At 66.4% G+C, this 14,524-nt stretch overlaps 2 protein-coding genes across 8 annotated transcripts; one reads left to right on the plus strand and one right to left on the minus strand.

Moving 5' to 3' along the window:
- Positions 1-366: 366 nt before the first annotated feature.
- On the minus strand, positions 367-5,043 carry FBXW5 (F-box and WD repeat domain containing 5). 3 transcript variants are annotated; one of them, XM_081066560.1, is made up of 9 exons: positions 4,921-5,043; positions 3,732-3,947; positions 3,267-3,424; positions 2,674-2,848; positions 2,416-2,564; positions 1,908-2,334; positions 1,567-1,714; positions 1,277-1,489; positions 367-1,124 (listed from the first exon to the last, which is right to left on the minus strand). In XM_081066560.1, exons 2-9 carry the CDS (start codon positions 3,922-3,924, stop codon positions 881-883), a joined length of 1,707 nt encoding a protein of 568 aa, XP_080922686.1. In that variant the 5' UTR covers positions 3,925-3,947; positions 4,921-5,043; the 3' UTR covers positions 367-880. The 3 variants fall into 3 exon arrangements, with proteins under 3 accessions (XP_080922686.1, XP_080922685.1, XP_080922687.1); XM_081066559.1 differs by having other exon boundaries at positions 4,715-4,996; XM_081066561.1 differs by lacking the exon at positions 4,921-5,043 and adding an exon at positions 4,476-4,750.
- Positions 5,044-5,221: 178 nt separating this feature from the next.
- Positions 5,222-9,802, plus strand: C8G (complement C8 gamma chain). Of its 5 annotated transcripts, none has more exons than XM_081066572.1 (7): positions 5,222-5,777; positions 5,870-6,006; positions 6,164-6,234; positions 6,310-6,417; positions 6,700-6,801; positions 6,884-6,922; positions 7,005-7,192. In XM_081066572.1, the coding sequence occupies exons 1-7, from the start codon at positions 5,631-5,633 to the stop codon at positions 7,016-7,018; spliced, it is 618 nt and encodes a 205-aa protein (XP_080922698.1). In that variant the 5' UTR covers positions 5,222-5,630; the 3' UTR covers positions 7,019-7,192. The 5 variants fall into 5 exon arrangements, 4 of the variants coding, with proteins under 4 accessions (XP_080922698.1, XP_080922697.1, XP_080922699.1 ...); XR_013994451.1 differs by lacking the exons at positions 6,884-6,922; positions 7,005-7,192 and adding exons at positions 8,308-8,446; positions 9,518-9,588 and having other exon boundaries at positions 5,499-5,777; XM_081066571.1 differs by lacking the exons at positions 6,884-6,922; positions 7,005-7,192 and adding an exon at positions 8,308-9,802 and having other exon boundaries at positions 5,499-5,777.
- Positions 9,803-14,524: the final 4,722 nt, after the last annotated feature.

A 14,524-nucleotide genomic window follows, 5' to 3' on the forward strand; every position in this document is an offset into this window, starting at 1 on the left:
TCTGTTCCCCGCAGCGCTCCCAGCAGGGAAAGCCCTGGAGGACTTGACTGAAGCTGCTGAACCACGCCCGGCCTGCCTGCGGTCCCTGGTCCGTCGTAGCACTTGCCAGGTCTGTGTCCTTTCTGCATCCCTGCTGGCCTTGAACGCACAGCGTGGTGGACGTGCTCAGATGCTCTCTGTGGGCTCCTGGTCTTGGCTCTACAGAGGTCAAGAGGGCTGTGATTCGGGGTGCTGATTCGAGCTACCCTGCCTGGCTCGGTGCAGCTCCAGTGCTGCCAGAGCCTTGGGCACCCCGCCACCTGCTAGGCAGGCCACTGGGTACCAGCAGACCGGGCCGCTGCCTGCACACAGAGACGGGACGGTGGTGTGCTGTTGCCAACTGTTTATTCAGGCCCTGAACAGTGACTAGTGACATGCAGTTCACCCAGGCCCATGGCAGACGGACCACACCACCGACCAGAGGGGGGTGCGTGGGGTTCCCAGGGCAAGGTTAGACCCAGGAAATGCTGCCAAGGGCTGGCCAAGAGCTACGTGTAGTGGTGACTGTCCCAGGACCCAGGCCCAAGAAACAGGTGGGTGAAGAGCGGGCCCCCTGGTCCTGTGCACCCCAAGTCAGCCTGGAGGCCTCCCAGGCCACCCCAGTGCTAAGCGTCATGGCTGCGGGATGCGGCGTGTGTGCATGAGCGTGCTGGGGGCCAGGCCATCTGCTCCTGCAGCCCTGCCAGACCCCCTTCCTAAGGCATTGCTGCTGTGGGCTTCTCTGACCCCACACAGTCTGGGCGGTGTCTCAGCCATGGGAAAGGGCCACAGCCTACATGGCGTCCTCAGTGGGTCCCAGCAGCACGAGGACACCCAGGATGCTTCTGTTGGCCAGTGGCCCTCAGCGCCTCTGGCTGGCAAACCAGGAGAATAAGGCGCGCGGGCGTGGGCGCGGGGCCTGGCAGATGCGCAGTGTGCGAGGCGAGCGCCAGGCTTTGATGGTGGCGTCGTCACTGGCCGTCAGCAGGAGCTCCTGCTCCTGGGGGCTGAAGACCACTGAGTTGACCACGTCCTGGTGCCGCAGCTTGGCCAGGCAGATGTTGTAGTGGCGGTCCCAGATGTAGCCGTGCCTGTCCTCCGCCCCACTGCAGGACGGCCTGGGATGAGGCCCCGCCCCGCCGCCTGGGAGGAGGCCCCGCCCCGCCGCCTGGGAGGAGGCCCCGCCCCGCCGCCTGGGGGGAGGCCCCGCCCCGCCGCCTGGGAGGAGGCCCCGCCCCGCCTGGCCCCGAGCTCCTACCTGGCCACGAAGTCCCTGCTGACGTCCAGGAAGATGAAGAAGCACTCGTCATTGGGCGTGTAGGCGCGGTGGGCGCGCAGGGCCCGCTTCACCTCCCGCATGGTCTTGAGGTCGAACACCAGAAGGTCGATCTCCTCCGCGATGGGCGGCGGCTGCATGGGATCAGCCACCACCGAGCCGCTGGGCCAGGCGCGGCTGTTCACGTACAGATACCTGAGCGAGGGGCACTCTGCTCGCTCGGTACGTGTGGCCTGCAGGCGCCCCCACCCAGGGCACCGCCGGGGGCGCACCTGTTGTCAGGGGACAGGCCCATGCCGATGATGTGTCCGTGCACGTCGATGACGTGGTCCAGGGCGTCGAAGAAGGCGTCGGAGCCGCGCCCCTCGCCCAGCACGGGCCCCGCGGTGGTCATCTGGTGCGGCAGGATCCGCTTGATGCCTGTGGGAGGGCCAGGTGGGGGTCCGCGCAGCTCCAGACTCCCGCGCTCCCTCCCGGGCCCCTCTGCGCCCCCCACGGTGCGTGCACTCCTGACTCCGGGAGGCCGAGCAGGGCTGGCGCCCCAGCACGCACGCACGCGAAGCAGACTGTGCCCGGAGCTCGGGGACTGAGGCCGGGCCCCGCCCGTAGTTACCGATCTGGTGGGGCGAGTAGGTGAGGCAGCCTGTGGTGAAGATGAGGAGCTTGTTCCCGGCGCCCGCCGCGCTGCGCTCGGGGGGCTTGGTGCGGCCCTGGGCCAGCAGCTCGGCCACCTTGGTCTCCAGCGCGCGCTCCGCCAGCTGCGGCTGCGCCCGTGCGTCCAGGAGCCCGTCCAGGAGGTGCCGCAGGCCCTCCCTGGGAGGCGCCGGGGCGGGGGCCGGGCTGGCCGCTCCGTCCTCGCCATCGCTGCCCAAGTCAAAGACGCGGCTGGGGGCCGCGCCGGGACTGCCAGCCTCCAGCAGGAGGTCAGGGCTGTCGAAGCGGCCGCAGTCGGCCACCATCACCGTGCGGATGGTGCTGGCGTTGAGGTTCTGGATCTTGAAGAGCCGCTTCACCACGTTGACGTTCTCAGACTCCACGTCCTGCGGGGGTAGCGCAGGCGGGGGCCAGTGGGCGCCAGGCCTGAGAGGGGGGACCACCTCTGCAAGCCTGCCCGCCCGCACCTGAAAGGCGTTGTTGAGCCAGAGCACAGAGCAGGAGGTGATGTCTCCGATGCGGTGCAGGTTCCCCGAGATCAGGCTGGTCTCCGTGAGCCAGCAGCCAAACACGTCGTAGGGCTTGTTCCGCACGCGGGACAGCAGCGCGAAGTTGTCTGCGGGGAGCCGGGGCTGGGCAGGCGGCGGGACGGGCCGGTGGGAAGGGGCAGGGAGGGCCGGGGCAGTGGGACGGGGTGCTGGCCAGGACTCCCGACTCATTCTCACCTAGGCTGATGACCACGATCTCGCCAGAGGAGGAGTTATGGGGCCCCAGGAACACCCCCGAGGCCAGCAGCAGGGAGTCATCCTGGTTGAACTGGGAGAACTGGGTGTAGCTCCAGTTGTAAGGCCGCATGTCCGCACTGTGCAGCAGCGAGATAGTCAGGTCATTGTTCCAGATCTGGGGGGTAGGAGGCGTGTCAGCAGGGTACCTGGGATCCACGCTGCAAGCTCCAGCGGATCAATCTCCTGGCCATCTGGGCCAAACAGGTGCCCAGAAACTCCCATCAGGGTGGTGGCTCCTTGCCCCTGGCTGTCAGCCCACCGGAGGGGCATGAGGACTGGAGGCTTCAAGCAGGACCCTCTCCTCTCCATTGGTAGTTGGGGCCACCAGCCCAGCCTCCCATCCTGTGTGGTCCTAGCCAAGGGGCCTCTTCCCTGACCTGGCCCTCTCCACAGGGATTGGCAGACGGGGCCATCTCTCTCTCACCTGTGGCCCAGCCCTCTCTTCCCACCTGGCTCCAGGCCATTCCCTCTGCAGGGTGATGGGGATGTACCTGGCCCTGGCTGTGGCTGAAGCTCCCAGAGGCCACCCTCACCTTCACCGTGCAGTCCTTGGAGCAGGAAGCAAACTGGTAGCCAGAGTGGGAGAAGCTAAGGTGCAGGACCTGGTCAGTGTGCTCCTTGAGCGTCTGCACCTCCACGCAGGGCACCGTGTCATACAGCCGCTGGAACTCCTCATACCAGGATGTGGCCGCTGTGGGCGGGGGGTCACTGCTGGGGCCCCAAGTCTGCCTTTCCACAGAGGCCAGGACTCTGGCAGTGTGGAGGTCAGCCCTGCCCCTGGAGCACACTCAGGCTCAGCTGAGGGACACCCCCAGCCCCCCCAACCCCGGAGTGGCCCTGCGCTCTCAGCTGTGGCCTGGCTGTGCCCCATCACTGTGAGGATTTGAGTAGCAGGTGCTCAGCACAGTGGCTTCAGGAGATGGTGGCCGGGAGGATGGCCCCACCTCCCACCCAGCCAGCCTGGTGGGCTGTGGGGCCGTATGTATGCAGGTGCTGACCTGGGTGTCGGGGAACATCTCGGGCCACCTTGTAGTAGCGGTAGAACTGCTCCCTCCACAGGAACTCATCCCGGGACACGGCCTGCCACTGGCGGCACACCAGCCCAGCGGACAGCACGTCTGCCGGGCCCAAACTCAGGAAGATCTGGTAGACCAGGCTGTCGGGGAGCAGGGGCGTGCCCCCCTCGTCCATCGTGACATTCTGCCCAGGCGGCCCTGAAACTCACACACGGCCCCCTTAGCTGCCAGTCGGATGGGGGGGGGGGAGGATGGCCCCCCAGGCAGAGGAGATGTGGGGCTGAGATAAGGCATTGGGGGCTGTTCCTCCAGCCCCACCAACTGCCCTGCTGGGAATGTCACTGGACTGAGCTCGTGCGCAAGGCCAGCTGGCACTGCCCGCCGGGCCCAGGACCCCGTGGCTTCACCCAGCTCCCCTGGACAGCCACGCTCCTCAGACTGCACACCCCTGCGGGCCCTCCCTCTACGAGCCCCACATCCCTGGAACAGGCGGCTTCTGGGCGGGCAGCAGACGGCTCTCAGCACCTCCCGGCCTGGCGCAGCCCCTGGAGATTCCAGAGCCGCCCACGCCCCGAAAGGGTCCAGGCCTTGGGAACAAGCCACTGCATAGGGCCCTGTGACCCCCCTCCCCCGACGTGGGCCCGCGGAGACATCTGAGTGCCAGGGCTGGCGACTGCTCCAAGGCCAAGAAATGAAGGGCCAGTGACCCCAGCACTGTCACTTGACCTTGCCGCCCCAAGGCTTCGGAGCTGTCAGCGTGGCACTGTGGTCCTTCCCAGGAGAGGCTTGGGGCCGGCGGGACGACGGCCCGCCCGGCCGCCCCTGACAACGCCAGGTGCACAAGCCGGCCCTTCGCCTCTGCTCTGTGGCCTAGGGGAGCCCTGCCAGGCGGTCGGCGGGCCAAACGGCCACTGCCCGGAGCGGGGGGCGGGGCGGGGGCGGGGCCGCCCAGCGCCCCCTCCCACCTTCTTTCTGAGGGGGCTGTCGGGGGCGGGGCGTCGGCGACTCATTCATTGGCCGGGGATGCGGCCGGAGGCCGGGAACCAGGGGTCAGGGTTCTGGGAATCGTGGGTGGGGTGACGACGCTCCCCGACGCCGGGAACTGGGGTCCGGGCCGGGTATCGGGGACCGGGGCCGGTTGACGTCGTTCCCCGAGGCCGGGCGCACTCACCGCGGCCGCCTCCGCCCGGCTGCGCTGCCCCAGCCCCGGCGCCCGGCCTCGGCCCACGGACCCGCTTCCGCCCGCCGCCGCTCCGGCCGCCGCGTCTCTATGATGGAGCCCGCCAGGCCGACGCCACGAGCCCCGAGGCATCGATGGCTGCGGAGCGCCCGGCAGCCTGCGTCAGCTGTGCCTGCGCCTGCGCCCCGAGCCCTGCGCCCCGGGCGGCGCTTTGTGCGCCTGCGCGCTGGGGCTCACCCGGAAGAGCGCCCCTGGCGGCCGGGAGGAGCGGCGGTGCCCAGGGTCCGTGGGCGGAGCTGCGGGCAGGACTCCGGAGCGGAGGGTTCGAGACCCAGTTCTGGCGCTGCCGTTGTCTGGCCCCAAGCCAGCGGCTTCGGGAGCCTCGTGTTTTGGGCTGTGGGAACGACACCAGAGCCTGCCTCAAGGGGCTCCTGGCGTTTTCAGGGATCTAAGTGCACAGAGGGCTGAGCACTGGCCGCCGCGGAAACGCGCTGGGGGCCCCTGCAAGGATAGCCCGAGGTCAGCCCGGACTCTGCACCGGGCACGGCGCCAGGGCCCTGCGGGGCAGCGCGGGGTCGAGGTCCGACGTCCAGGCGGAGGCCACGCGGCGCGCTGGGGGCCGGGCCTGCGCGCACTGACCGCCGACCCCCCCGCGGCGCGGCCGCCCGCCCGGCTCGCCCGGTCCCGTCACTGCCACCGCCATGGCGCCTCCTGGGGCCGCGCTGCTGACGCTGCTGCTGCTGCTGCTGCTGGCGGCCGGCGGCCTGGCTCGCGGGCCCCGGGCACCCCCTGAGCGCCGGGCCCCGGTCAGCGCCGTCCAGCCCAAGGCCGACTTCGACGCTCAGCAGGTGCGGCCGCGGGCGCGGGGCAGGGCTCGCCCAGCTGTGCGCGGCTCAGGCCCGGGCGCCGGCCCCTCACGCCCGCACGTGCCTCGCCCCAGTTTGCAGGGACGTGGCTCCTGGTAGCTGTGGCCTCCTCGTGTCGCTCTCTGCAGGAGCAGGGCCACCGGCCTGAGGCCACCACCCTGCGTGTGGCTCCCCAGGGCACAGCCATGGCTGCCAACACCCTCCGAAAGCTGTGAGTCCCAGCACGGGCCGAGCAGAGCCCACCTGGCGCCCTCCCCCCAGCCCCGCGCCCGCTTCTGCGGTGTCTCGGGCCATTGCCCCTCAAGGTCCTGCCTGGGCGGGGGTCCCGGCCGAGCCTGCCATGCCCCCCCTCCCCCCCGCACCCCTAGGGATGGCATCTGCTGGCAGGTGCAGCAGCTCTATAGAGGCACGCAGGTCCCAGGCCGCTTCCTGCTCCAAGGTGAGGCAGGGACGGGGGGCAGGGGCTCCAGGGCTGGAGGGTGGGGGCCGACACAGCTGGCCTGGCTCTGTCCAGCTCGAGGTGCCAGGGGCCCGGTGGACGTGGTCATTGGGGAGACCGACTACCAGGGTTTCGCCATCCTGTACCTGGAGCGGGCACGGCGGCTGTCAGTGAAGCTGTACGGTGCGTCCACGCGGGAGCCGGGGCTCAGCACGTGGCCTGTCCGGGTGGGGCTGGGAGGGCCCGCAGACCCTGCCCTCCCCCGTCCCTTGGCCCGATCCTCCCTGCCCAGCGGGGCTCCAGGGAGGCGTCCCTGCAGATAGGTCCAGCTGTGGGGACAGCGGGGACAGGGAGGGGCAGCAGTCAGACAGTGGCTGGCGTGTGGCAGGCACACAGACCCCGTCCCCAGGGCACCCTGCCCCCCCCATGGCCGCGCAGCACCCAGGAGCCCTGCGTGTTCCACAGCCCGCTCGCTCCCCGTGAGCGACTCGGTCCTGAGCACATTTGAGCAGTCCGTGCAGCGGGCCAACCTGACTGAGGACCACATCTACTTCTTCCCCAAGTACGGTGAGTGGTCCCTCCGCCTGGGCCTGCCTGCCCTCCCCGTGGGCCCCGCCCCTGCTACCCTGACCCTGGCCTGGGCCCTCAGGTTTCTGTGAGGCCGCAGACCAGTTCCACATCCTGGATGGTGAGTGGGCAGCACAGCTGGGTGGTGCGTTGAGGGCGGGCACCCCTGGCTCCCGCACTGGCTGAGTGTCGTCTCACTCCAGAGGTGAGGAGGTGAGGAGGTGAGACCCTTGGCAGCCCCACACCGAGAAGGAGTGAAGACCCCTCACGAGCTTGGCACCCCATCGGGCCAGAGCCACGCACAGGGACTCTCCCACACCTGCCCCCAAAGCTGGCCCTCATCCCCAGGACCGGGGCACCGCCCCCATTAAATGCTGTCCTTTTCAGCCTGACTCCTTCCTTTCCATGCTGGCCCTGGCCGGCATCTCATCTCATGGGCACATGGGGCTGCTCGCCCGGCGAGAACCCTCCCCAGGGAGGTGGGGTAGGAACAGCTCTTTCTAAAGGCCCCGCCTTCCCAGGGCCTTGGTTTCCCCACCTCACTTGGGCCTCTTCACTGTGGTCACAGCTGGCCTTCCCTGCGCCCTGACAGTCCCCCACCCTGCACAGACAGGCCGCCTTTTCTACAGGGAAATTTCTAGACCTCCCCACAGGTCTCCCTAGTCTCTTGCTGACCCCTGAGCTCCCTCCTGGGAGGGAAGGGGCCCAGAGTCCCAGGAGCCCTGTGGCCTACGCAGGACAGGCACTGGGGAGGGGCAGGGAGACCCACCCTGGTGCCTGGATATGGTGCCCGGGTCTGGGGGAGGGCAGGAGGCTGGGCTGCCCTCCCTCTTGGCCGGCCCAGGGGCTGGCAAGGCCAGAGAGGACTCATGACTGGCCCAGGAGTAGGACTGACCTGGGGCTGTGTCCGCTGCTGGAGGTCAAGTGGACAGGCGGCCAGGCGCACAGAGAGATGGGGGTGAGTCTATCCCAGGCTGGCAGAAGCAGGCCAGCCTATTTCACGTGCCAAGATTGGGGTGAGCATAGGGGCCCAGGGCACAGGGGAGAGACCCCTGATTCAGTCTGGGTGCCCCCAGGAGCCCACACCTGGGCCTCGGCCAGGGTCACCAGCCAGAGAGACCTGGAAGTAAGGTGTGCGCTGTCTGTAGAGGAGTTTCCCTAACAGGGAGCTCAAGGGCCTGGTGGGGGAGGGGCTGAAATGGGGCAACGGTGTCCTCGCCCCCTAATGCCTGCCTGGAGGGGCCCCTCCAGGTGATGCCAGGCTGTCAGGAGAAGTCAGAGCGCTGGGGCAGGGCCACCTCCGTGGGCAGGGTCTCCTCCCTGTGCCCCGCCCCCAGGGCAGACTGCGTCCTGATCACACAGTGAGGTCCTTCCTGGCCCTCACCAGGGGTCTCCTGACACTGGAGGAGAACTGGGGTGGCAGCAGACTGACCCCAGGAGAAATTCTCTGGGGAACCAACAACACCAAGGTCACTCTAGGACCGGCTATCCCCTCCCTCCCTCCAGGTCAGGGTGTGCCCAGGGGGGCCCACGGGCCAGGACACAGCTGCCCAGGAGCTGGAGAAGGAACGTGTGCCCTCAGCTGATGAGAACACTCAGCCCTCTTGTCAGATAGCTGAGGACATCAGCCATTTCAACAGCTGTGGTAAATTAGGGGGTGCCGTGCCCCACCCACGCCCACCATGCCCCCATGGGTCTGGGGATGCTGTGCTCTCAGAGGGACCTCCATGGGAGGCCACCTCTCTCCCGGCACTCCTGTCAGCCCCGACCCCAGCTACGCTGGGTGAGAGCCATGCCCACGTGGCTGTCAGTGAGACAGCACCCCCACCCCACCCTGGGGCCTTGTGGGTTCAGTGTGCCCACACACACTGCCCAGCCCGGATCCCTCCATGCACAGCCCTCCTCCTTCCGCCTCCCTTCAGGAGGTCTTGGGGGAGGGTCTGAGGGCAGGCAGCAGCCCCCAGTCTGGGGCTGGGCTGGGGCTGGAGGGTCAGGAACTGGGCATGGTCTTGGCCAAGGCTGGCCCTGGAACCAGCCCCAGAGCCACTCTGTCCTGTCTGGAACCCTTGGCGTCATCCTGATGGACCTTTCTGAAGTGCCCACTGTGTGCCAGCCATGGGCACCCCGGAAGGGGGCAGTCCCTACCCCTGGGAGCTCAAAGTCCAGGGATGGCCTCCAATTGGCCACCGGTGGTACTAAAGTGGACACCCCCACGCCACTTCCTCCCCTCCAGCAACCCCCTCCCTGGGCTTCGGGTAGGACCAGGCCACCCAGGTGAGCTGTGCCACAGAGCAAACGAGACCACTGCCTGGTGCCTGGGCAGCGGGTTGGGGCCCTGGTCCCTCTCTGCCCACCTCACTCACTGGCCCAGTCCAGACCAGGAGCACTGCAGTGGACATTTGCTGGCACGGCCAGCAGCAGCCCTGGAGGAGCTCCATGTCCTCAGTGCTGGGGACTGTGCCCGACCCCCAGACTGGAGTCTCAAGAGGGCAGATAGGTGGGGCTGGAGGGAGAAGGGCAAAGAAAACTAGTACTTCCCACAGGCCCCCTTCCCAGTGACCCACAGACAAGGCTGGAGGCCACAGGACACCTGCATCCCACGGGCCGTGGCTCAGAGTGGCAGCGCCCCGGAGCCCCTGCACCCCTGGCCCAGTGTCCCCCACAAAGTGAGGGCCTCTGTTCTGGGGTGCGGGGGTTCAGCATATCCCTCCTCTAGGGCGTCTGGGAAGAGAAGGATGTTCCGGGAGGGCTGAGTGGCCGAGGGGCAGCGCCAGAGACCCTCCTGAGTGACCACAAGGCTGAGGCCACCCAGCTGCCCCCACTTTCCTCCTCCTGGACAGTAGGTCCCCAGGGCCAGGCATGAGCCAGGTGGCCTGTTGGCCCCTTACACTGGGCCTGGGGGTCCGAGAGCTATAATTGTGATGCATTCTATTTTCACAGAAATGAGTAAAGAGCTCTAATCAAATATTCATGTAACAGGTGGAACAATTGTAGCTCCAGGTGAATTGTGTGTTATGTGAATGTGTTACTTGCTCACTAATCAGCACTGGGCTGGGCGCTGTGCAGCCTGGGGTCTTGCGTGGCCTCCGCTGTCACGGCCACTCTGTGCCTTGCGGTGCTGGCCCGGGAGGCAGGGTTGCGGGGTCCTTGTGCAGGGGCCCACTGCCCCGGTCTGACACGCTATCGACTGCTGCCCCACAGACCTCTCCAGGGTGCACTGTGGGTAAGCCAGCACGGGGAAGGGGCGTCACCTGGCAGGGCTGAGTGAGCAGAGGTGGCAGGTGAGGGCTGGTGCTGCCTGGGGTCAGAGGGCTGGCCTGGGGGGCGGGGCTGCTTCCCAGGCTTCTGCTGTGATGGTTCCTATGGAAGGTTCAGGGAAAAGCAGTCAGGTTATTTGCAACTTCTCATTGTGGGCCAGAGTGTCCTGACCAGTGGGCACAGCAAAATCATGAACGGGGTCACTGCACAGTGGGCTCGGCCCTCTGGACCCCCGAGTCCCCTGCTCTGCTCTGGGGCCTGTAGGTGACTGGGACAGGCCTTGGCCACAGTCCGGCTGGCAATGGGAACGCCTCCTAGAAGGGCGAAGGTCCCAGTGGGGAGAGCGAGGCCTGGGACAGCCCAGTGGCCTGGCTGGGGCTCAAGGCCAAGGGCAGGGGATGGGAGGAGGCAGCCCAGGACAGGAGACTTGGGGGGGAGGCGGCCCAGGACAGGGACCTGGGGGGGAAGGCGGCCCAGGACGGGGACCTGGGGGGGAGGCGGCCCAGGACGGGGAGCTCATAGGTCAGGGCCACATCTTTCCTGCTGTAATGGAGTCCAGCACCCACACGCCTGGCTGCCCGTGGGCGCAGAGGGCACTGTCTTCCTGGTCGCTTCCTGCAGGGGTGGAGGGACAGGGAGACGGCTGCAAGTCCAGAGCCCACCTGCACTGTCCCCAGCTGGCCTCCCGCCCCCAGGAGCCGTGTGTAGGCACCCACCCCAGCTAGGCCTGGCCTCCTCACCCCTGCTCTCCCTCTGGCTGAGGGTCCCTGTGGATGGCCTCCCCCTCAACTCACCCGCACCCTCAGGACTGCAGGTCCCTGGCCCTGTCCTGTCCCACACTTTGGGTTTGGAGACGTGTGGGCCAGTGTGGGTGTGAGCAGCAGGAACACTGTGGCCCTGACCCCTGAGACTAAGAGGGGCCCTGCCCCCTGCCTAGGGCATTCTGTCCTCCACCCGGGGCGCTCAGAGCAGGGTTTCAAGGGGGTGCAGAGCCGGGGGTCTCAGGAGTCCAGAGACCCAGCAGCCACCCCTGCTCCTCCATTTCCTGCCCAGGTGCCCCCCATGTTTGGTGGACAGGATGGTGGAGGGCCTCCAAGCCTGTGTGCCCACCTCTCCTCCTGCCAGGAGGAAGGTGGAACGGGCACACCCCAGGGAGGGGAGCCTGTGAGGGGGGAGGATGGGGCCCATAAAGAGGTGAGTCAGCAGCATAACAGGCCACTTCATCCCTTGGTGCCGCAGGGATGGGGCCCCTGTGTGCCTTGGGGGTGCTGCTCACCCTGCTGGAAGCCGGGAAGGGCCAGACCCTGAAGCCCACTCCAGCCATCACCCCGGTCTTGCAGAGTTTTCAGGAGGACCAGGTCTGGGGTTGGAAGGGAGCGGGAGGCAGCCAGCTGTAGGCACGGCCCCGGAGTCCAGTCCAGCCAGCCCTGCACTGACCAGGGGGCCCAGCCCTGCTCTCAGCCACTCTCCCACCATGGAAACCCCTGACCTCCAACAGAAAAGGACCCTTGCTAGGTCAGCATTCCATCCTGTAACCCCTGTCAATCCCTGTGAGGTGAGGACGTCGCAGTCCCTCTGCACAGACAGGGAGGCTAAGGCTCAGAGGGGCCAGCTGATGGCCAGGGTCACCCCGTCCTGCCAGGCCCACGGCAGCCCGTGGCTCCGGCCAGCACCACTGGTGCAGGCCCAGCCTGGGAGCCTGGTGAGGGGTCTTGTGGCCATCGGGGCTCTGCCTGCCTATCCCCCCCCCGCAGTTCCAGGGGGAGTGGTTCGTCCTTGGCCTGGCGGGCAGCGCATACAGACGGGCAGACAGGTCATTTCTGAACTCTTTCATTGCAACGTTTGAGCAAACTGGAAACCGCCGCCTCAGAGTGTCCTATGCCATGACGCGGTGAGTGTGGACCCCGGGCCTGTACCTGGGGAGCCAATGGCTCGGTGGTCTGGGTCCACCATGGGTCCCAAGGCCCGCCTCATGCCTAGTCTAACAGGCCCAGTGACCTGAGCCAGCTCTGGGGCATACAAAAAGAGGGGAGGTAGTTCCTGGAACAGACACAGAAGGGCCCGAGGGCTCGTGGGGTTCAGGTTCAGCTGGATCCAGGAGCCCAGACGTTGTGACCACGGCCTCATCGCCCTTCCCTTGCCCTCACTTAGCTCTGCCTGCCTGAGATGTCTGTTTAGGAAGGTTCTCGCCTCACAGGAGAAGCCTGAGCTGGCAAACTTCTCAGCATCCCAATCCCAGAAAAAGGAGCATTCTTGGCAGCCTGGCAGTGGCCGCTAATCGCTCTTCTTGAGCCCTGTGCTCGTCCTGGACCAATCGCTGTGTCTGGGGTGACATGCTCTGGTCGGCCTGCCTGGATGAAGTGGCCTCCCCCTGGTTGGGGAGACGTGGGGATTTCGATGGACAGGCCCCATTCGGGGACACTGATGCCATGAGGGCTTTACCATGCCACTCCCTATCTCCTCAACAGGCCTGGTGACCCTTCTTGCCCACCTGCCAGCTATGAGGGAAGAGAGGGCCTGAGATCTCTGGTTACTTGGTTTCAAATAACACAACGTAGGAAGCTTAAGCAAGTCGGGTTTGTCGTGTGGCCCCAGAGGCTCCCAAAAGCCAAGGGTGGGACACGGGCCCACCTCTGAGGGGCTACACCCAGCCCCCTGCCCCAGCCCAGCAGTGAGCACGGTCCTCGCTGGCCCTTGACCGGCACAGCTCGGTCACACCAGACCCTTTACTGGGGAGGCTTCTACTTGGGTTATCTGACTTGCTTGGCTCTGGCTGGAGGTTGATTTGGGGGGCAAGGCACCCAGTGCAAATGCCCCCTGCCCACAAAGCCCTGTGGGCAGCCTCAGCCTTCCCCTCTGGTAGGCCAGACTGCATGTAATGCTTCTCAAAGCCAGTGGGTCCCTTCAGAAGCCCCTGCACTGCTGGACAGTCAGTGAGGACCTCAGGCCCAGCACAGGACTGCCGCCCGCACCCCTCCCACCTCTCCCCGTGAGGCCCCGCTCTGCCAGGCTGCTGGCCCGGGGCCATGAGACCCCCAAGAGGGGGCTTTGCAGTTTGGAAGGAGCCTTGTGCACATCACCACACAGCCACATGCATTTTGGGCCTGTTCCAGGCTGAGCAGAAGCTACAAAGGGCTCCCAAGGGACACGGTGGCCTGAAGAGGCACAGAGTGGACACAGCCCTCCCTGGAGGGCAGCCGAGCCTTCATTCTGTGGGGCCCTGCTCCCAAACCAACCGCTGAATTCTCCTCTGGGGTCCACCTTGAAGCCAAGGAGGCCAGCAGGCTGGCCAGGTTCCAGAACCTTCCTCTTCTGCCTATCCCCGCTCCCACAGGGGCCAGCGCTGTGTCACCTGGTCTTATGTGCTGATTCCCCAGGCCAAACCTGGGAAATTCTCAGTGAACAACAGTAGGTGTGAGACGGTGGGAGGTGGGAAGGATGACATGGGGGGTGCTGGTGGGAGGGCCCTGATCTGGGGCTGTCCCCTCAGTGTCCCTGGCCAGCCTGGAGGAGCTGCAGGTACATGACACCAACTACACCACATTCGCCCTGATGTTCTCCAGAAGGCGGTCGGGCAGCCAGCTTATCGTCAGAGTCTACCTGCTGTGTGAGCCTCTCGCGCTCTGGGTACCGGGTGGCTGGGGCAGAGGGACAGGGAGGCCGGCTGTACTCCTGGGCCTGGGGCCACACTGGGCAGGGAATGCCCACCACTCACAGCCCACCCCCAGTTGCTAAGGGCAACACCGTGTTCTTGGGCCTCAGGCAGAATGTGGGCGATTGAGACCCAGGTGCTGAGCAGGTTTGTCTGCCTGGTCAGAGCTCATGGACTGTCAAAGGACAGCGTGGTCTTCCCAGACCTGACAGGTAGGGAACAGCTCGAGGGAGGGGTGGGGTGGCACTACAGCGATGGGGCACCTGCCTCGGGGTCTCCAAAGCCCTGTGGGAGGCTGGCTTATGTGCTGAGCATGGCTTACACTTGGGGCCCACTGTGGGGTCCTGGAAGCCACAGGAAGTTCAGCCTGAGCCAAAACTAGGGGAGAAGCTTGTGACTCCTTGGTCTCTGTCCCTGCCTGGGTGCCCCTGCCCTGGGCTACCTCCCTCTCCAGGAGAGGCCCCCTATCCCCCTGTATCTCCTGCCTCTGGCGCTCTACATGTGCATACCCACTTGCACGCCTATGTACGCACATGTGTGCACAGAGAGAAATGCACACACGTGCACACATACTATGCACTCTGCACTCACCATACTATGCACTCTGCACTCACCACTGCATCTAGCCACCTGCGTCTGCATTGAGTCTGGGGCCCCGGCTGGAGGCAGGGCAGCGCCCTGGGGGCATATCCCTCTGCTCCTGGCCTCCCCACCCCAGCCCCTTCCCTGCAGCGGCTGCAGACCCCTTTTGTCCCTCCCTTCAGCCCTCCTCCCCTCCCTCTCCTCAAAGCGTCTCTGTCTCTCTCGTTCTCC

Source organism: Rhinolophus hipposideros (assembly GCF_964194185.1).
Source record: "Rhinolophus hipposideros genome assembly, chromosome: 11".
In the NCBI taxonomy this organism is placed as follows: domain Eukaryota; kingdom Metazoa; phylum Chordata; class Mammalia; order Chiroptera; family Rhinolophidae; genus Rhinolophus; species Rhinolophus hipposideros.

Coding starts and splice junctions, on each gene's coding strand:
- FBXW5 (XM_081066559.1), bottom strand. CDS start 4,763: ATGAATGAGTCGCCGACGCCCCGCCCCCGACAGCCCCCTCAGAAAGAA. Junction 2,849..3,266: donor CCAAGGACTGCACGGTGAAG/GTGAGGGTGGCC, acceptor CCTACCCCCCAG/ATCTGGAACAATGACCTGAC. Junction 1,490..1,566: donor GGCCTGTCCCCTGACAACAG/GTGCGCCCCCGG, acceptor CCCCTCGCTCAG/GTATCTGTACGTGAACAGCC.
- C8G (XM_081066570.1), top strand. CDS start 5,631: ATGGCGCCTCCTGGGGCCGCGCTGCTGACGCTGCTGCTGCTGCTGCTG. Junction 6,007..6,163: donor GCCAACACCCTCCGAAAGCT/GTGAGTCCCAGC, acceptor CCGCACCCCTAG/GGATGGCATCTGCTGGCAGG. Junction 6,418..6,699: donor GCTGTCAGTGAAGCTGTACG/GTGCGTCCACGC, acceptor CGTGTTCCACAG/CCCGCTCGCTCCCCGTGAGC.